Genomic DNA, 22,968 nt, shown 5'->3' on the forward strand with positions numbered 1-22,968 from the left:
GAGCAGCAGTTTAAATCTAACTGGCGTTCGGCGGCGAATAAAGTCGATGAGACCACTGTGCAAAATTTAATGGAAGGGGTTAAGTGGAAGGCACGGCAGTTTGGATTTGGCAAACCAAAAGAATAAACGGACATTTTTTCCTTTAAATATATGAATTGAACTGCCAAAAGAAAAATAAGAAGATTTTAGTGATATGAATTTTGACTGAAAGAAACGATTTTTTGTCGACCAATTTTTACGCGTTCCAGTCTTTAGTTCAAGCAAAATTTATAAGATATTTCATGAAAAATTGAACGCAATTTCGCATAAATTAGCAGTGTTGCGTATAAGCTTGTTAAAAATTTAGTTGATTATGCCGACTTTAGCTTAAAATTAAACGAAGGGATATATATTATTGGTTAAAATTGAAAACTTTTCCCTGTGTGTTACAATTAACTTCAGGAAAATTGCGGGAACTTACAACAAGTTCTGAAAAATTCAGGAAAGTCTATAGAACTGTATTGATATTCAGAGAAGCATCAGAAACTTCAAAAATGTCTAGACTTTGAGGGAAATTTAAAGATTTTGAAGAATTAGTAATTTTGTATGGGTTGTTTTCAAGAAGATGCTTACAGTTTATCATCGCCAACGTTTCGATTCAGGATTAGGAATCTTCATCAGGGTTATCTTTAGTTTTAGATCGAGAAGCATTTTGCATTGAACGAAAGGCGACACACTTTTCTATCCCCTGAAGAAGGCCTGGAACGTCGCTTATTTGATCGTTTGATTGTTGTTATTTGATCCACCGTAAAACTGAAAATCCTTTACTCGGAAACTAAGTATTTGTAAGTAAGTTTAAGTTAATGCTTATAAATCCATACCCTAGTTCAAATACAACGAATTAATTTACATGGAATTTTAGTATAAATAAATGAAAAGATATGATTAGCCACATAGCAAAGCAGTAAGATCAATTAGCTTTTCAAATACTGCAATTAGAACATTGGACAAAACATGGAAAAGTTTTTTTTTTGCCTTTTTTAGGAGATGTTTAGCCACGGGCTAGTTCATCTCCGAAACATGTCAGAGATAAAAACAAAACAACATTCCCAGGATTTGTCTTGAAGGTGACCCCAAAGTATTGAGCAATTACACCATACTGCTGACCTTGATTGGTATTTTTTCTCATATCTCTGCCATTTTTTGTTCAATTTTAGTTCTCTTTACAGTAGATTAAATTCAATTAATGTTACTTACTACGTTGATATGTGGCTCAACATATGTTCACATTTGTTTATACTAAAACATCAATTTAACTTACAACAGCGACAAACCATACTGTGGGGAGACCCTAAACATTTTATCGATAACTATTTTATTAATTTAAAGCATATTCTAACATTTTCAACCAAAATTTCACAAACGTATCTCCATGGGTATGGACAACCACTCTCATCTCAAAATTTGGCCAACCCAATTCTGAGAAATTCAGTCATGAATATTCAGTTGTAATTTTAGGAGAAGTTTCAGTATACACAAATTGCAAAATACATTAAACCAGTTACAGTTATAGGCAGAGAAATTTACATGTTTTTTAAAGGGTGACCCCAAACTTATGATCGAGAGTGTATTCTCTTTGGTGCTATGATCGGCGAAATAGCTTATATTACTCGATTAGAAATGCATTTTAAAGTACATATTTGAGAGATATTTGTTTGTGTATCGATCAGAGGCTGTAAAAAAATTCAGGTTGTAAGTACTTTTTTGTAAAAAATGATCAACTTCCCCCATGCTGACAGTACACTGAAAATGATGGAAGTCCATTCTTTCAAAAGGTTTAGGGGAATGCAGGATTTTTAGTATTAATAATGTTCCGTCAAACACTGCTAAAACTGGTCACAGACTGAATCACAGTACCTAATGACGTTTGTTAACATTTTTGTTTGTAGTATAGTCACTTTAACGCATTTTAGGTCATTTGTAACTTATCCGGGGATGAGATTTGAACTCATGAGCCGCTCAGTCCTCAGTTCCCATTTGTTCACATTATTACAGCTGATAATTATCGTAGATTCACCGGAAAATTTCGCCAGCTACTGTAAACGTTAAGAAAAAAACAAACAACATCCTCCCTCCGAATTCCACATCCTTTCCTCTTCTGTTATCTGCCAACCTGTTTAAATACATACAGTGTTTTTAAACCATGCCATTTTCTCCTTTTTATTCTCTATCTCTCGACATCACCGTACCGTTAAATATGTGTGTTGATATTTCTTCACCACCACTGCCACGGACGGACCATGCCTAACATGAAAACGAAACGAAATCATCTTATGCCACGAAACCACCCTTCGCTTCGTTGAAAAAAAAAACATACGGCTCCTAAAAATAAACACACAACGGGATGTCAAAAAACAAATATCGAAAAACAAAATAACGAAACAATATCACAACGATGCCGTTCTTTGCAACTTGCTGAAAAACAAAATTATATCTCTCTCTCTCCCTCGACACAACATCCAACAAAAAACATACTAATGAAATGAAAAACAAAACGCCAAAAAAAATAACGCGATGTTCCACCTAAATCCCGGTCCGTTCGTTCGTTCGTTCGTTCACTCGCCCTCGGGGGGCCAGATCTTCTCCGAGGTACCTATATTTGCACAGTATAGTTTTCCCCCGCTCTGCACTAATATATACCTACTGAAACAGTTCTGAGTAGCTGAGCATTCCGCTTTTGTTAGTTTCTTGTGTTTTTCACGACTACTTAGGACTTTTTTGTACTTTATTCACGGTTCTTCCATTGGGCTTGCACCGGATCTCACGTGTCGTGGCTGCGCTATTTTTGCATTATACCATATCTGCTTTTGCCATTTGTAGCTATTTCCTCCAATCTGTATGGATGAGATATTTCCATTAGGGTGCTCCATTTGGACAAACAGTTTCATTTAGGGGTTGTACAGACGAGTTGAATATTGTAGCGGAATTTCGGTTACTTACTGTGAAAAAATAAGCAACTTATGATAACCTTGTACTGTCAAAGTTAATTTGTCCTGCAATTATAAATGATTAGGTTTTTTAAAGTTTTTTTTTGCTACTTCATACTTAGGTAGTGCTGAAACGTCGCTAGAACTATTCCACAGCCGCAGACAGTATATGAGCAATTCAAACGCGCACTCTTTTGCCTGTAGATTTTAAGGGATACTTCACGTCTCCTCATCCATTAATGTATCAATTAGATAAAGGAATGTACGTTTGACTAAAACTGGCACACTAATGTCCCTTCGCTCATTTTCAACATCTTTTCAATTTTCATTCTGCCGTACTCTAGCGGAACTATCAAACTACCCTCTTCAGAACTTTCGATAGCTAATTATTTATCACACTAAAGCTTCATATTGATATAAAATAGCATTTCCAACCAACTCTGATTTTTTTTTAAATTCTGAGCTATTTTAGTTCTCTGGTCTAATTAGTTGGTAATCAAGCAATCATAAAAGTGAAAATAGTCCAATATGATCGTATTTAAAACAGCTCTATATAAGCTGAATTGATATTTGACAATTAATTTGTGTATGTTATGAAAATTGTATGACATTTGTCAACAAAAAGTAAGCAAAGTATCAAATGGACAAAATTAAAATGTTGGCTGAGCAATGCATTAGGACAGATTCTCTTCGTGGACTTTCTCTTTGATCCTTACGGCCATGTTAAAACATTCCTCGCTATTTATTTTCAGCACCCAGATCGACGAAAGAAGCTATTGTCTATCTTCTAATACGATAAACACGGCAAGAAACGGTTCTGTACCTAAATTATTAACGAAAGAGATAGTCGATGAAGAGAATCGATCAATGCTACTTAGGACCTAATGCATTGTTCAGCTTGAGTTCTATGGCAAATGACTCGGCCTTTTTCCGATTCGCATGTTGGCTGATTTGCAATTTGTTTGCTTAAATTTAGCCATTTTAATCTAATCTAATCTCATCTAATCTAATCTAGTCTAATACAAATGCAGCCAGCATACTGTACTTGTTCGATTCGCATTACTCAAGTAACCATCAAGCCCGTTAATGCCACGATAAGGGCAATCTGTGCAATATAAGGCTGATATACGGTTATGCATTTTTATAATAACCATATATCAATATAATATTACTCTTTTTACATTAGTGGGCTTGATGGTTACTTGGGTAGTACGAGAAAGCTTGCTGGAAAATGATCAGGTTGGATTGGCGAAACAAAGATAGCCTCCGTGGAGAATAGAAGAACTACGAAAGTGATGATAATTTCTATATTTCCATATACGAGTGCTATCTTAAAATGCTTTTATTTTGCAATTGGAGTATTTTGGCCCGTCCTCTTCCTTGCAAATTTTCATTATGTCTGTTTCTATCCCCATTGATATTATAAATCGGCCAGCAACATTTACTGAACACAGAAAATGATTAAAAATATTTTTTTCCGAGTATAAAAAACATGAAAAAAAACGTTTTAACAAAGAGCTCAAAAATTTTACCAAAAGCTCTGGATTTACAATTTATGTAGATTTTAAATAAACATTAAAAAAAAATCAAAAATCGATCCAGGACATTTCAAAACGTTTAGGTTTCCAATTTTTTTTTTAATTTATACTTGAAATTTCCGATAAATATTTTGTTTTATATATTTTCCCAGAAACACATCAAAAGTGCCGTTTCTGTGCAAATTTTTTTTTTAAAAGTTCAAAGACGCCATTATGAAAATTTTAAATGCTCCAAAATGGCCGGTTTTTAGCAAAAATGTGGATCATTGTCCATAACTAACAATTATGCAAAATTTCGTGCAAATCGGAGAAGTTCATAATTTTCCAATTTGTCATTTGGCGTGAAACTGCTCGTACAACCTTCTCGTTTTCATGTTATGATTTTTTGATTAGATGAAACGTATTTTTTACATAAGCCCTTATAAAAAATTCGTCAAAAAAAAATTTACATTTTTTTTAATTGAAACTACATTTATAGGTAGCAACCATCATACGGTGCAAAGTTTCATTGAAATCTGATAGGGTCGGGCTAAAGTTGATTTAGGGGATTTTATTTTATTATCGGGCAAAATGGGCCGAGAGGTCTCAGAAATATATTAAATTTTGCCAACAGGTAAAATTTACGGTTCTATGAATGGCTAAATTCGGGGTGGTTAATTCTCCAGAGAAGTTCCATCATATTGATTGAAAAGTCATACAGATAATTATCTCAGCAATCCATAAAATAATATAGCCTGAAAAATGTTTTCGCCAACAATATTCGCGGTGGAGGAAAATCAGAAGAGAAAAAACTTGTTCATGGTAATGCGAATTTTTCTAAAGATTTTTTCCATGCTTGAAAACTTCTTATCTTTCACTGTGAAAATGTAAGACTTATGTCTCTTACCGTTTAAGAAATAGTTCCAATAAACTAACGACCAGCAATTCAAATTTCAAGAAATAAGTCACTCTGCACATTGTGCCGAAATTAGATTCGTCACAGTTTGGGCACATCCATCGGCACACCTTCGACTCACCTTTGGCACAATCTCGTAGGAATTGGATTGTTGTCAATAAAATGCGAGCACTGCTGGACAACTGTAATTGAAGTTGTGAACAACATTACAAACTGTTTGACTGTATATTCAGGAACATCCTCTAATTGAATATACCAGAGGAACTCAGACCAGCAGTGTACTTCTCGGTTCACTTATAGATCTAAATACGAAATGCAGGTTCTAGAGTGGGCTCAAGAGTAAGAGGCAGTTAATCAGTCCCCATTAGTACCCTTGATTCAAATAATGCTGCAACTCACACGAAACAAACTACAGAAGTCTTTTCATCATCTTTTGTAGCCGGTCTCCAACAATGTTCTCCACCAGTTTTAACTCTTTCCGGCCACTGATAGTCCGTTGCTTTTCACATCACGAAAGGCTAGGATACTGTTCTACCTTTAAGGGCATTATAAAACCCTAAAACACAGGAATTTTATTCTCTTCCCGCGTCATCCTCAATCCGACTTATCCTTGCGATTTCAAACCAAAACATTCAAGGAGTCAGAAATACCGGGTGCCGGGATGACTATTTTACACACAATCGCAGCTTGCTCTATGACTGGCACAATCGGCACACTTGTGGCACACTGACAAAAAATATTACCCAAGATTGGTGTGCGGAGTGACCTACCCCTTGGAAAATTTTCATTTTCTTCATAAATCAAGATTTTCTAAGAATGTCATTGCGCATCATAAACTTTTTTTTTTTAGTTTTGAAGGAAGTCTCGACCAATTAAAAAGGGCCTATCAGCTATTGAAAATAAAATTTGTAATGCCTTTTTCCCGCCAACCGAACAGCACTACCCGGGTTTCCCCTAACCGATAGTATTGTTGGTTTGCATAAGCGAGCTTCGGTTCACTGGAAAAGAACAATACAAGATTTGTTTACCATAGCCGATGGACCGTTTTTAATTGTTGGTCGAGAAATGTGTCGATTTCAAGGATCTTGGACTTGCTTTTTGCTCTAAATAATATCAAATTTACTTCAGCAAAGTTTCGATTTTATGCATTGGTGTAACTAAGGAAACATCCTAGGGGATGCTAAATGTATTATTCGAAATTCGTAATTAGGCAATTAGCGAACAATTTTAATGTGTAAGAAAAATGAGACGGTGTGTAAGAAAAAGGGACACATACAATAGCATTGCGCGTGAGCAAAAATGAAATCAGTGGATAGAAAAATGAGAAATACGCTAACTTCTCTTTTAAGTTTGACATCTTCGCTATCATATTCGTCGAAGTTCTAATCTTTTAGTAATAAATGGTGAGATTCTTTCTGTCTTTTGTTACTTGCATTGACAATTTTTGCCAAACAAAATAATGGATTGCATACACTTAGATAACATGACAATACTTTCCGCTTTCAACACACATTACAATCAGGCTTGCTTCCACTCACTTGCTATAAAAAAAAATGAATTTTCAGAATTTTGGAATCATTAGATGTTATAATGATATTTTGTACTTGTTAGATACAAGAAGAGGTTGAAAGGCAAGTGTTTCACACATAAAACCTTTAAAATTCGCTTTCAGATAGTCACAATCAGCGATTTTACGACTCGCGAGCGCTCTCTCTGAGTGAACGCTCACGAATCATAAAATCGCTTATTATGACACTCTGAAAGCGAAACTGATAGGTTTCATGTGTCAAACACATATGTACTGTGCAACCCTTTCTTTTAACTTGCAAGTATAAAATATAATAATAACATGTAACGATTTTATAATTCCAAACAACATTTTTTTATAGCAAGTGAGTGGAAGCAACCCTGATTAGAATAAAGAACAGTGTAATCCTTTAAAAATAATGTTAGTGACTTTAAATGGTATGCAAACGTTGCTGCAAACATTTTGATTTTGCGTAAGAATGTTTAAAAATATATATCCAATATTTTAGAACCATGAAAAACTAGAGGACCGGTTTCAGCGAGAATTGTTCAAGTATTAGCTAAATATAAGAATTTCTAGCGATCAAAAAAATCCAATCATAATCCTTAGCATCCAGTATAAGGACCTTTCAAAAATGTTATCGGTAAAAAGATATAGCAAAATCGTAAAATGCGTTGCTAATCATTGATTTACATGATAAATAGAAGAAGCGCTAATACCAACAATCAATACGAAACTAACGATTTTAAATTGGCTCACCACTTTAGTAGCCTATTGGTCCCAAGCAAACGATTAACGTACCCTATTCTAGTTGAAATTCTATTACTACACTATGTTTGTTTTGATTCGCTATGAAAGTTTGACAGATAACATCAGGGGTGTGTGGATTCATGCAGAACATGCAGGGGTGAGTGAAATAGCTTGGGACTGCTTGGGACCGTTGTTCTGGTACTGAGTGAGCCAAAAATAATAATGATTTTCTTCGGGACCTACTAGTCTTAGAGTTACCTCTATGCTAATACCATAGAGGTAACTCTAAGACTAGAAGGTCCCGAAGAAACGTGCTCAACTTTTTGGCTCAGCTCTGGTACTCTCTTCGGTCTCAAGCTAATCGATGCACCCCTCGAAACATAGGAAAATTCACGAGCCCCTCATTTTATCTGTCAAACTTTCATAGCGAATCAAAACAAACATAGTGTAGTACTAGAATTTTGACTAGAATGGGGTACGTTTATCGATGTACTTGGGACCAATAGGCTAGTCAAGTAGTGAGCCAATTTAAAATCGTTAGTTTCCAGCGGTGGCTAATACTCTTCCCTGAGGCATGGCAAAGTTATTCCGCGTGGGACTCGAAACAGAATCATTTCTTCAACACATATAGCATTCAAACCATTCCTATGTAGAACCCGACATTTTGAAAGGGCTTTACTGCGCAAAACCATTGTAAACATTCGCTAATAATGTTATACAGCTTTCCCCTGAAGAACGCATTACCCACTGAGTTCTACCCACCGCTTTGTCTCGGTGGGTTTTCAACCAAGCGCTCTGATTTTCTGCGAGTGACTAGTTCTCCATTGGCACTAGGGTAATTGATTCTGGTTGGACCTATCCAAAAACTGATGATGGTTGGACCTATTTTTTCAATCGCTAGTTTAGTCAATCTTCACTAAGTTTTTATTTTCAAAGATCACTTTAGTATCATAAAAAACTCTTTTTCTTCAATTTGCATGGGTGTTTTATTGAAAAAACTTCAAAACAATTGAGTTTCAATGTGTTTTCAAAACAGTTCACTTTTCACGCATTAGCTTGTCATTATGCCTTACTTTAAAACATACAAAAAGGGAATATTTTTCACATTTATTTTTATTTTCATGCAGTAAAATACTGCTTTAAGGTGTAAACAACACGTTAGTACGCCATTTATCCATTGGTTTCACTAAAATGTTTGAATAATTGACGAAGTTCTAATAGATAAATATGATCATGGTTGGACCTACGCATGATGATGGTTGGACCTATGTGTTTCCTAAGACGGCCGCTAGGTGCGCTTCGGTTTGTCCACATCCTTCATGCGCAGCTGATTTGAAATTCGATCTCGTTTTTTCCGAGTGATCAGTTTCTTCGATTGAAAAGCAATGGCTAAAGAAAAGAGTTATACGGTTGAAAATCTTCAAGAGGCTGTTCTTTTAAAGGGTGATACGGTCAAAATTTGGTCAATATCAACTTGACGTATTTCTTTCAATTTTGCATTTAAAAAACCTGAACACCCCTCATTTTGAAGGTGTGTGTGTGTGTAGAATGTTGCTCCTATTTTGATTTTGGAATTCACTCTTCAGTTGTCAAAATGCCGTCCAAGCAAGAAGAGCAGCGTATCAAAATTTTGCTCGCGCATCGCAAAAATCCGAGCTACTCGCACGCAAAGTTTGCAAAATCGCTAAAAGTCGCCAAATCAAACGTTACAAATGTAATTAAAGTGTTTGGGGAACGTTTGTCGACAGCCAGGAAGTCTGGATCGGGGGGAAATCGAAAACCGGAAGCCGCTGAGACGACAAAGAGAGTTTCAAGCGAAACCCTAACCTCTCTCTCCGAGATGCCGCAAATAAGCTGGGTGTATCGTCTACAACCGTGCATCGAGCCAAAAAACGAGCCGGACTATCGACTTACAAGAAGGTAGTGACTCCAAATCGCGATGATAAACAAAATACGACGGCCAAAGCGCGATCCCGGAGGCTGTACACGACGATGCTGACGAAGTTTGACTGCGTGGTAATGGACGACGAAACCTACGTCAAAGCCGACTACAAGCAGCTTCCGGGACAGGAGTTTTATACGGCAAAAGGAAGGGGAAAGGTAGCAGATGTTTTCAAGCACATGAAACTGTCAAAGTTCGCAAAGAAATATCTGGTTTGGCAAGCCATCTGTACCTGTGGCTTGAAAAGCAGCATTTTCATAGCTTCCGGGACTGTCAACCGAGAAATTTACGTGAAAGAGTGTTTGAATAAACGTCTGCTGCCTTTCCTGAAGAAACCCGGTTGTTCCGTACTGTTTTGGCCGGATTTGGCATCTTGCCATTACGGTAAAAAGGCCATGGAGTGGTACGCCGCCAACAACGTGCAGGTGGTTCCCAAGGACAAGAACCCTCCCAACACGCCAGAGCTCCGCCCAATTGAGAAATACTGGGCTATTGTCAAGCGGAACCTAAAGAAGACCAAAAAAACTGCTAAGGGCGAGCAGCAGTTCAAGGCAAACTGGCTTTCTGCGGCGAAGAAGGTGGACAAGGTGGCTGTACAAAATCTGATGGCAGGGGTCAAGCGTAAGGCCCGGCAATTCGGATTTGGAAAAGCGGAAGCCTAACTGAATATTTTTCCTGAATTTTATACTAATTGAACTTGAAAAAGAAATTTAATTTGATTTTTTAAATAAACGTTTTACCGATTTACACGCGTTTTCCCTTGACCAAATTTTGACCGTATCACCCTTTAGTAAGAAATAAATCACTTACCGCGTATCAGGCACAGAAAAGGTACAATATGCCGAAAACGACACTTCACACAAAAATTAAGGGAAGCCACGGCAAGAAATATGGAAGGGAAATAGTGTTGAGTGTTGATTTGGAGAACCAGCTAGCGGATTGGGTTTGTATGTGCGCTGAATAGCAGTCCCTGGCAGTCCCAAGACGGCCAGAAAGATCTTGGAAGTTGCTAAAGACCTTGCGTCACTAGTTGGGCGTAAATTTAAAGGAGGAATTCCATCGTCAGGTTGGCTGAAAGGGTAACCACCGATTTCCGAACTACCACGGAAGCGCCGAAAGAATCTGTTAATATGAATTTACATTATGCACTTCACATACACCTTCTGTGTATGAATTAACTTGAAATAAAATGTTAACAAATTAAAAATTGCTAACTGAAACTTATTTCCGAAAAAAAAAACTCCTAAGAGAAAAAAAAATAAAACCGGAATTAAGTTCTGATATTCTGTCATTTTAAGCCCCTAAATTCCCCGGGGGCACCCAGGACATGCCCGGAAGTGGCCAATGTGGTCCAAGGCACTCAATTTTGTTATTGATCTTGTTATCGAATTTGGAAGTAATGTAAAATGTCGCATGATAGGTTTTATTCCTTCCATGTCAAAATTAGGTCCATGTTCCATATAACCTGAAACTTGTTCCGGCCATATCTCTGGAACCAGTTGACCGATTCCAAAAATATTCGATAGCTTTCAATGGGACCACAATACCTATAGTTTGACGTTAAAAAATTTCCAAATCGGGTCAATGATTTCCGAGAATATGAGCCCTGATGAATAGCTAATGCGTGGAAAGTGAACTTTTTTAAAAACGAAGTTAAACTCAAATTTCTTGATTTTTTAAAATAGCAAATTCATAAAAACTGTATAAAAAGGTTTTTTCATGATACCAATAAGCTCTAAACAAAGTTTTTGAACAAATATGGGCTAAACTAGCATTTGCAAAAATAGATCCAACCATCATCATTTTTTAGGTCCAACCAAGATCATAATTCTTTGCTGAATAAAAACGTTTTATAAAATCATTTGTTCATAATATTTAACTTTTTATGTTATTATTAGAAACAAGAAACGTAGATCTTTCCCCTAATCACGCATTTTTCATAATTATATGTTGAATTCATAAAAAAATACGACATGAATATTGACGAAGTGTGAAACCGGCCTAAATAGGTCCAACCATCATCAGTTACCCTACTCACATGAAAAAAAAATCAGACCGACTGGTTGAAACCGCGCCGAGAATAAGCGGTGGGTGCAACTCAGTGGGTAACGCGTTCATCGGGGGATAGCTGTACAATGCATTTTTTGTTTATTTATAAGAGTGGTTCCAAATGAAAGTTTTCAAATATTTTTTAAAGTCTGAAAAACGTGATGTATGCGAGCCATTTATCGTAATATTTTTTTTGTCTCTTTATTTAGGAGATCTTTATCGTAATAATACCGAGAGTGATATAAACCGAAATGCATCACCATAACTAGCTGTCCTTATACCACGTTGAAAATTAAAGACGGGAGGAGGTTGGCGAACGTCCACTGTTCGTATATTGCCTTAGAAAATTTATAAGGATGTTTGTCCATGCAGGGGTAGTCTAAAAAGTCTCAATAACTGTCCACATGGCATGTGAACAGCCCCTTACAAATCGTAACCTAATCACAATATTTGAACACTTCGGTTGAGAGATGAAGCGAGAATCCTAAGATTTTCCCATGTAGTAATCAACCGAAATTCCCCTACAAACTTCAGCAAACCGTTTGCACAGCCTGTAAATAGTCTTACTCATTATCCTTATCATTGAAATCGATTCCAAATGTGATTCATAATTAACATAGGTCTACACACATATTCTTGTTTACGCTCGAAGCGTATGTTTCATACAAAATCAACTTTTCGCGGAGCTATCCTTATCCATACCTTGCACTCTAATACCTGCTGTTGAAGCTTTAGCATAATATGTTCATTGCCATATTCATCATCATGCCTATCTTGATAGTTCTATGTGTTGATGTGTATGTACTGTAGTAGGTAGATGAACAATGTTGAGTTTCGTGTGTTTCAGTATACATGTTGCATTCCCATTCACAAAGAAAAATAGTTTTACGCGGGCATTCAACATCGACGTAAAGGAGAAATAAATGTAAACGAAAATGTTATGATGAACTGAATTTCATGTTTTTTAAACTTAAACTTTGTCAAAAGTGATGCTCACATATAATCGGTACAGTTGAAAACCGGAAAACCTCACACGCGACAATAGATTTTACTCTTGTTTTGTACGATAAACATAGTATCGGATATAGTGCGCTGTATTCGCACAATGATGCACTATAATGCGCAATATGTCCGACTTTATGTTTAACGTACAGAACGAGAGTAAAATCAAATGTCGCGTGTGGGGGTTTTCGGTGTCCAACTTGACCGACAATACGTCAGTTTCAGAACATCAAAATTTCCATGAGTTTTTCTTAGTGTGTAGGTAAGTTTCATTCCTTCTATTTATATTATAGCAACATAAATTTTATTATAATGTGTATGGATATTTAAAAACATATTAACTTCTATGCGATTTATTATGGAATTGAACATGCAAATAGATGCAACGAATAACATCCAGATACAGAATGTAGGACGAAGAGCTGTATACAAATGGGTCGTTAGATTGAGATAGGCTAAATTGATCGATCATCAGGTCGAAATTGTGACAGCAACAGGGATTCCAGGCTTAATTAGAAACAAATCTTCAACAATATCGATAAAATGTCTTCACATGTCTCAACTGCTACTTTTAAAATATGCGGGTTGGGGAAGGTGTTCAATATTTCAGATTCATAAAGCTAAGCCTTTACACAAGTCCAGGGAACAGTATACAGTCAACTCTGTCTATCAGGCTAATCTTGTTCTCGATCCCTCTATATCTCGATGGTCCTTTCAATATCGAGATATGGTGAGTTGACTGTATAAGCTATCGAAAAATCATTGAAATATAGGGAGTTCCGTGAAATTTGACGGAACTTCCCACAAGTTCAGGGAACTACGAATAAGCTCAACAGATTGGAAAACCGATCGAGGAGCTTCGTTTGAGTTCTTGGAACTGAGTTATGTTTCGAGACACTTTGTGGTCTATAAAATTTATTATAAAGATCTTAAACTGTTTAAAAATGCCAATGACGACCACAGATATTTTCCTTAGATGGCAGGATAATCAGAAATTATTCAAAGTATGTCCAGTTGATCGATGATTTCAATTAAGTCCTCTGGATATTGTTTCTAGGCTTCATCAAGTATTATTGTGAAGGTCTTCAATTGTTCAAAAATTTCAATTGTCGACCCTCAGATATTATTTCAATAATGGCACGTTGATCGGCATTCTATAGGTCTCCAGCTTATCGAAAATTAAAAAAAAATCCTGCTTATTTTCAGGCCGATCAAGTATTATACTGATTTTGGATACTTTATTCATAGTCGAAATTTTCAAGAAGGAGCTTCGATATAAAGTCAAATTCTTCCTCCCTATATAAAATATCTTCATACGTTTTAAAAACTTCAAAAATCTTTTAGGAGTCTTCTCACTTTCAGCATGTCTTCAAACATTTTCACAAAACATTAAATGTCTTCAAAATTCCTGCTGGAAAAAAAGAATTGTTCATTGAATTTCTATTCAATTCTTGGCTCAATTTGGGTAAGTGAGCCAGTTTTTGGCCTCAGTGGCCCTTTAATTGGCCCTATCTTAATTTTTGTTATTATTAGTTCTTTACCAAATTTATTTCGATACTAGGTTAGAGCTTAGATTTTTCCAATAAAACCATGAAAATTTATTTCAAATTTGAGCTAGGTCCTAAGGCCAAAAACTAGAACTCTAGTTCCATAACTGGCACACTTACCTTATATTCACCTTACCATCTATATAATATATAAACATCATCGCTCACGTCACAGAAAGCAAGCCTCATTAACGAAATAAAGGACATAGGGGAAATGTTTCTAATGTTGGCCTATGGATCTAAGATTGGGCCCATCGCTAAAAATCTGCTATTTATTAATTTTATCTAGATGAACGCGTTATTGGGACGTTACTAATGGATATTTGAGGTTGCTATTGAAAATTTAGTCGTTTGCTGAATTTATGTATGGGCCCAAATTAGGGACACTTAGGCCGACATTACCTGCATTTCCCCTATGAAGGAAATCTTAGTTCAAAAACTGTTGTAGACTCCGCTGAGAGTTTATTTTTTTGTTGCGTTTTTCTGTTTTGCTTTCATATGGTTAAATAGCCAAATGTACAATACACAATAGAAACCCTGTTTTTATCACTTTAATGCACAGCTAACCCCATAAAGCTTTGGATGACATGTAACATAAACGGTCGCAAGCAGTAGTACAGTAGTACATACATGTGCCTATAAAACCACATGCAGCTGATACTTATCAAGTTCATGACAGCCACTTATGCTCAGCACCCCGGAACTACTCCTAGCCGGTTAACTGCCTAATACGCACCTCCACTTAGCCAGTATGGTACAGCCGTTTTTGTTTTTGGAAAGTGTTTTTCGTTGTTCTTTAATTTTATATCCTCATCTTCTACATTTTATTGATAAGCTCTTGTTCTTTCTTTCTCTCTCACCAATGTCGCAGCAACTGGTTGGTGACAATCCGGACAAGGAGAAAATCGTAGCCGAGTTCCAGAGCCGACTCCACGACTCACTGAACAACAAGAATCTGAAGCAATATGTTAAAGCATTTCAAAAGTGTGTAGAACTACATAATGTTCAACGGTGAGGTGATAAAGTATATTTCTCATTTGATTTTCCAGCCGTGAGAACTTGTGTTTGAAAAACTGTAAGATTGATCTACTGTTGATCACCGGTGTCATGAGCCCGTACGCCGGGGTTGTCGAAAAGATGTTCAGAGACCTGAACAAGGAGAAGGTCACTCTGCTGAAGGTCGAGCGTGCTGGTGACGTTCTGGCGGATGCTGTAAGTTGCGTTCATAATCCAGGTTTGTTATGAATACTGAAATTATGGTTTACTTCTAGCCCGCCAAAGTGGCTCAGTCGATTTTGCTCTTCTGCAAGGGCCAAGGTCTGCTGACTTCGGTTGTCTTGCCCGGAGTGGACCGCAACAGGGCGTTCTCAACCAGCTCGGGTGGTTCAAGTGATGGAACCCCAGGCGGACGACGCCTATCCCGTGGAATGTCCATGGAAGACTACGATAAGCCCAACATCAGACGGCTCAGCATTACCATCAATGAACAACTACCACCGATCAAGAAGTAAACCGGTGGAGCATTGATCAAAATTGTAGTGACTATTTCTACCTTGATTAACAAGTATATTTTATCGAGAAAAGAGAACGAGCAGTTGGAGGGAATAAAGTAAACAAACACAAATATACATGCAAATTACACGTACCCACATGCAGGTAAAAGCCACAAACAACACTCTGATATCAACTTTTATAGATGTACGTATTTTTTTATCAAGCCGGTAAATGTAACAACAATGAAGTACACCGTAGACACAGTTCATATAACCAAACAACAAACTAGTTCGAGTAAAGTAATATTAAAGGGAAAACCTGTAAACCGACTATTCTAAAGCTAAGCAAGAAAACAGTATAAATATACACTCTTTGAAATGAAACAGCAGAGTAACTTTTGTAACAGCCACTCATCATCGCCCCCAAAAATCCAGAGTCTACCAAAAATGAAACACAACAAACTTAAAGCAGCCTGAAACTAATCCCACGAAGCCCAACAACACAAACGAAAAACATTAAAACTTTATTCGATTAGGATTTATTTTTTGATTATCAGAGTCTATATACCATCTTCTTATACCAACTACTGATGAAGTAAATTTGAAAAAGCTAATGAAAATTACCGATTAGACGAGAAAAATTGATAGAGTAAAATCGTAGGGTCGTTAGAAGCTATACACTCATTAAAATGATAACAAAACAAAGAAATTATACCTATATATAGAGTTAAGCGACTCAAAACCAACAAAAAAGCCAAAAACTAAAGACCCAAAGAGGAAAAGGATAAGTGCAGTTCTGGCTTCAGTAATCAAAATTCAACAAACAGCATTGGTAGAAAAAAATTGGGCTCACCTGCTATTGTATTGCACCTTTAAAAAAATGATTAAATCACATCAAATTGGCTAGAGTTTAAAAATCCACTTGAAAAAATAAATTCGAACAAAACAAATCACACCCAAAAATGCTAAAATAATAAAAAAATATGTTGCGTTGTTACTCGCCAGCACGAGTGAAGTAAATATTGAAATTTTATTTGTTTTGATCGGTTATACTGTCGTAAGTAATTTCAATGATAACAAATAAACTTATTTAAACGGTATTACTAGTGAGAGCGATTGGTATTTCCGAGACTTGCTTTGCAGATCATCACATCCATGAGTTTGATGGAGACGCAGAATGTCCCAGCGGTCCTTTTCAAAACACTTCGTGGGATTCGTCGGGTGTTGAAGATTTATCTGATGAGAAAGTTCGTTTGAAATTGATACAATTTGACATAACATTATTGCCCGCATGCATACCTTCGCAATCCATCTCAGCCTCCAGGTAGTCCATCTCTAGGGCAGCAAGGTTTTCCCGTACTTCGTTGAACATCGCCTTTTCCATGCCCTCGTGACACGAACCAGTGCGCGCTTCAAGTAGGTTCATCATATCGAACTTCTGAATCAGCCTGGCCCATATTTATCAAATGGCCGAATTTGACGCCAGCATGGAAACCCCTCGGTGGACTGGCACCAGATCTCCATCCGCAAAATTAACCAAAAATCTGATTGATACCGACCTGTAGAAAAAGGATATCATGTTCATCATGGCACGCTTTCAAAAAAAAAATACAGCAAAGGTCTCAGTCATCTCTAACCTTGAACCCGGTGGGATGTCAATCGACGAAGCGGAGCATGTGCTTGTACTTCATATCGGAAAAGGCGGCGTTGACATCATATGGCACTACATCACCGCGGTACAGCAAACACATGCCAAGTACCTACTTGCCGGTTTTTAGGTTACACTTTACCATCTGGTTGTTGGCTTCGAACAGGTTCGATACGGTCATAGCTGGAAACGATAAAAAATGTGGTCAGTTCACTGTCCGTGGTGTTTATTCCATCGCCTTCTTTTTCTTAACTCGATTTTGAAGGGACCATCGAATTATAGAATTATCGACTTACACAATAGTAAACAAAACTGTATCGTCTTTAGTTTCATTAATAATATCGAATTACTCCGTTACTGAAATATCTGCCCATATTTATTCATATGAATTCTAAAAATGGTTTAAGGAGACATTTAGCTAGTTTATAATAAACATAAAGCCAATATGCATAATACACGTAATAGAGCTGTCAGTTCTTCAAATTTATTTTGTCAAGATATCAAAGGTTCTGGTCATTTCTGGATGTTGCACTACACTCGAAACATTTTCAAATCTAAATAGATTAAAAGCTGCTCTAAATCGCAACTCTCCTGCCCGACGCATCCCCGACTAAAGGATTATACCAAATTGATAACAAGTTCTAATACCCGATTATCAAGATTTTATAACTAAACATGTTATCAATTTGGTTGAATGAACGGCCAGCATAACAAAAATTATAACAAAAAATGCTCCTGCTACCGATTTAGTTATCATTGAAAACATCTTGATAACAAATCCAGTGGTTCATGCAAATTTTTTCAACAAACTTCAAATTATTTTATCGATTTGGTATGAAAGCCTTACGCTGATAACTGAAATATGATTGGTCTTGTTTTTTTTTTCTTTTATTACCATATGGATAATATTTGAAGTTTTGAACTAATCTTACATCATTTCAAATTCTTTCATGATACCGACTGACAGTTCTCAAACTGATTGTTGCCCATAAATGCAGGCAGTGCTGGCAGTTCTTGTACTGCACTGCCAATATTGTATGCAAGTTGTTTAGATGAAATGTTTCCAACACAACGTAGGTTTAAATAGACAATGTAAGGGAATAAAAATGAGTTAGTGAAGTTCCTACCGCCAAGAAATAATGATAGTTTACAAATTAAATAAAGTTTTGGTGATCTTGAATGACTACTCCACCGTTTTTGCCGACTAGTGTCCGTGTGTGATCCCGAAATACCCCACCGGAAAACCTCGATCCTGCCCATCATACTGGTGCCGTGACCAGGATCAGGTTTCCTCCCAGAAATCCCGCCATCGCACTACGGAAACTAACGCTACATTCGCCATCATCCCGATCTATTGTGATCCCATCGGCATTCAAGTGATCGCCATTCTTCTCGGATCCACTTGTGCTTCACCGCCATCGAGAATTTTGAAACCCGTAAACGTTCGTGCTTGGATTTATTAAATACAAGGCCTAGTACCCTTAGGCACACGGTACGTAGTATTCCAAGTTGTGCAGGAGTTCCCACTGGTGCTTTTAGTTTTTTATTTCAATTTTATTCCGATTCTGTGATACCGCATTAACCTCCAACCTGTCCGGATACACGCCCCGCTGTTGAGCTAACCCGTCCAGGAAGTGACCACCACTAGTTCCAGTTAAAGCAACCGCAGTTAGTTCCGTTTTTCCCGCATCACCGCGTAGACCAGTTCCAGTATTCAAATAAAATCCAAAGGCCTAATATTAGCCTTGAGAAGGTTAGTACCGCTCTAATATCTCTACTCCGTTTGTCCGGCTCTACCGGGTCTTTCTCTGTGTAACCCTATCTAGTGCACTCATCGACACTCTACGTCCAAAATGGCGGACGATCGTACGAAGCAGCAACTCATCACCCGGCGGACAATCCTCATCGCTTCCTTGGGCAGAACGGAGCAGTTCGTTGAAATTTACGCTGCATAACGAGATCGAGGACAAGTGCAACTACGTCTCGATAATTTGAACACCGTGTGGATGGGATGGCATAATGAAACCCACTACTTCGTAATAAAGGCTGCCCTTTAATCGTACCTCCCCCACTGTACCTTCTTCCACATGCTCAATCCCTCAACCTGCTGGCTTTACAAGTTTACAAATTAAATAAAGTTTTGGTGATCTTGAGTGACTACTCCACCGTTTTTGCCGACTAGTGTCCGTGTGTGATCCCGAAATACCCCACCGGAAAACATCGATCCTGCCCTATCATACTGGTGCCGTGACCAGGATCAGGTTTCCTCCCAGAAATCCCGCCATCGCACTACGGAAACTTGGCTCTCGGGAATCAAGTTACCGATCAATGAGATATACATGTTTTCCTATACTGCAAAGTTAAATGACTGTCCAATAGCTTCTACATGTCTGTTTACACGCGACATATGAACAAACGTCAAAAATCGTTAAAAGCTACTCCAATAAAATAAACATAATTATCTTATAAGATATATCTTTTAGTGAGCAATATTCATCATGAAAACAGGTATATTTTACTGAATTTTCTCATAATGCTAACTTATATGATTTTCCATTAGTTTCTAGATGTCTGTTCCCACCCATTACAGTTTACCAGTTTTTCCCCATAAAATATATCAAACAATATTCATATACATCTTAACTATCGCTAACCACGCAAAGTATTATCAACAATCAATACGAAACGAACGATTTTAAATTGGCTCACTACTTGCCTAGCCTATGGGTCCCAAGCAAATCGACTAACGTACCCCATTCTAGTATAAATTCCAGTACTACACTATGTTTGTTTTGATTCGCTATGAAAGTTTGATAGATAAAATGAGGAGTTAGTGGATTTTCCTATGTTTCGAGGGGTGAATCGATTAGCTTGGGACCGAAGATAGTACCAGAGCTGAGCCAAAAAGTTGAGCTCGTTTCTTCGGGACCTTCTGGTCTTAGAGTTACATCTATGGTATAAACCCAAGAGAGAGGAGCCAGCTCAAATGACAGATGCTTTGTTTTGGTTGTCTTCTGCTTCTTCCTTTTTGTTGAAAAAATTGTTGATGGAAAGAATCATTCAAGCGAGGATGCGCGTTTGTCACTCGGTTTGTTGATATAGTTTTGCCGTCGGAGTGTTCAAACTTGTCGTGAACTGTATGTTGTGAGCAAGTATCTTACTGCATATTGCTTAGAGCTATCGGGTTCGTATTAAACGGGTTTGATTTTGTGAATTCTGGTGATTAGGAGGAGGTTAAAAGTGATACACAGCAGGTAAAATGCGTTGTCAAGTGAAGCGTTGCGGCCGGAACAAGAAAACCCACCCGGATGTGTTGTTTCACCGGTTTCCAAACGATCTATTGCTTCAAGCACGGTAGGTTGAGTTTTGTAATGTAGGAGCTGATTTTATTGTCACAGATGCAATGAGAGTATGCAACGTACGTAAAGAATACATATGCAAATAATCATGAAACGTGAAAAATTAGAAATGATTTACTGTTTTGCAGATGCATTTTGATGCGATCTGTTATGCTAAGGCTGTCAAAAGCACCAGATTGAGCAAAACTGCAATCCCTACATTGTGTGCTTATTTGATCAATGAAGATGACGAGACAAACGACGAAGACAACGGGTAGCCAGCGATCCTATCGACATCCTTACCACTCTATTCCTGCCCGTCGCTTCTGGATCATACATACGCTGATTTCAAAGCAATCCCGCCGGATTTTCAATTTGATGACATTGAAAACGCGGATCAAGAAATCATTATCGCCACGGAGAATGCGTCGTCAAAGTCAAAAACCGATGATCAAGAATACCTTTCTGGATTCATAGATTACCTAAATGCTCCAAAACGAAATGATAGTGATATTAATGATGATTTTTTGGAAGTTGACAATATTAGTATTGTGGATCTTTCAAATACTGATACATCTACCGTAGCTGAGCGGTATTTAAGTTCTAAAAACAATTCTGAAGCTAATGCTATGTATCATGTTGTTGGATATATCATGGGTAGTATTAGCAGGAACAGTAATGTTTGTGAAACTTGCGTCAACCAATGTGTTTTGCCTGTTCCATATGATAAAAAATATGGAAAATATTCATTTCTACTGGGCAGAGCTCGTCATAAGCCATTCGTTTTTGTTACACGATCCATATTTTATTTTTTTATTTGTATGGAAGAAAGCATCAACCAGCATTTTGAAAATCACCTCCAGTTAACCAAGCATCAATTTTCTTCTCTTGAAAAGTCTATAAATCATAACCTTTGGAAATTCCTGGTTGCCACAATTTAAAAACCAAAATTATCAAAAGGTTCTTGAGATTCAAAGCAAAGTCAAATCGTACGAAGAAATCGCGTAAGCGAAAATATGATAGTCGAAGTATGCTAAATTGAAACAAAAACTTCAAATAAGAATCAAGAGATAACACAATAAATATGTCTTTATTTCACAAATTAACAATTATTTTAGTCAGAAATCTGAAATAGACCACCAACTCCTTCACAGTAGTCGCCAAATAGTCAATGTATTGTACAAAAAAATGGTTATTTTTTAGGAGCTCGGAATAGCAGCGTACGAATACTTGAGCAACATTGTGCATTAGGTACGACTTCTAGCTTTTTCGGCATCAAAATGATTGTTGCTTGCTCCGATTTTCATACTTCTAATGGATAGACGATAATCAATTTTTAATTACGTAACGATTGTTCACTTCAATCCCTACAAGTTGTCTCTATTTCAATGGAAAATAAATCCTTTGCGTGAAAACTACTAATAACACCCTCTCCCTGCTTCACAATAAGTAACAGAAACGCCGAACGTCCAAAAACATTTGTATTCTGCACCGTCATTAACTGCCATTTCAAAAAAAACTATCTTGAAAAAAAAAACAATACGCATATTTTTTTTTTCGATTAACAATACTTCCCCCACTTTATTGAATCAAAATTTCGGTTCGCAGTGACAGATCATGATTGGTTCGCATTGACGTTTACGCGATCGGCTTCAGAGCTAGCTGGCGCCTCTCTCTTGGGTATAAACAAGTACGAAGTATAACGGCGCCGGTGGTGTAGTGGTAAGCGTGATTACCTCTCACCCCAGCAGGCCTGGGTTCAATCCCAGTCGGCGCCGCCGGGATGTTCTGAGGCATAACATCTCTGATCACGCCTTCCTTCGGATGGGAAGTAAAGCCGTTGGTCTCCGGTTCATGAGTTGATGGGTCGATAGGTAGGGTCCAGGTGTGGGAGCTGCCTTCCTGGCACGTCGGTAGCATTGGTGCTCAGCACGGAAAACAAGATCGACGGAAAAAACAAACCAAAGGAAAAAAAAAAGTACTAAGTATGTGAAATTACGATAGAAATCATTCCATATCGCAGTCATAGTTTTTAAGTGATAATCCAATGGAATCTATCAATCATCACATAGAATAAATAAATCTGCTGACATTGCTTTGTTATAAGATGGATCAAATAAACGATACATGTCGATTTGTTTCAGTGTAGTGACGGCTGAGTTCTTCCTCGTTTGGAAACGCACGCAAACTCATATATTGAAACGAATCTGGAAAGCGAACTGGGTGGACTATGATGCTCGGAAGTTGCATCGCATGAATCAGCAAAAAAAAG

At 37.4% G+C, this 22,968-nt stretch overlaps 1 protein-coding gene across 4 annotated transcripts in view; it reads left to right on the forward strand.

Annotated features, from left to right (window-relative positions):
* Positions 1–16,319, forward strand: part of LOC135701339 (uncharacterized protein ZK1073.1) — a 205,245-nt gene extending 188,926 nt beyond the window's left edge. For 3 of the 4 annotated variants that reach the window (XM_065222106.1, XM_065222107.1, XM_065222108.1), the window contains exons 6-8: positions 15,089–15,201; positions 15,267–15,429; positions 15,489–16,319. In XM_065222106.1, coding sequence (XP_065078178.1) covers positions 15,089–15,201; positions 15,267–15,429; positions 15,489–15,728 — 516 coding nt within the window. In that variant the 3' untranslated portion in view covers positions 15,729–16,319. The remainder of the gene's footprint in view (positions 1–15,088; positions 15,202–15,266; positions 15,430–15,488) is intronic. The other variant, XR_010517622.1, reaches the window with a different exon arrangement.
* The last annotated feature ends 6,649 nt before the right edge of the window (positions 16,320–22,968 follow it).

Source organism: Ochlerotatus camptorhynchus, unplaced genomic scaffold, assembly GCF_037179485.1.
Source record: "Ochlerotatus camptorhynchus isolate MF236.1 unplaced genomic scaffold, CSIRO-AGI_Acam_v1.1 ptg000157l, whole genome shotgun sequence".
Taxonomy (NCBI): domain Eukaryota; kingdom Metazoa; phylum Arthropoda; class Insecta; order Diptera; family Culicidae; genus Ochlerotatus; species Ochlerotatus camptorhynchus.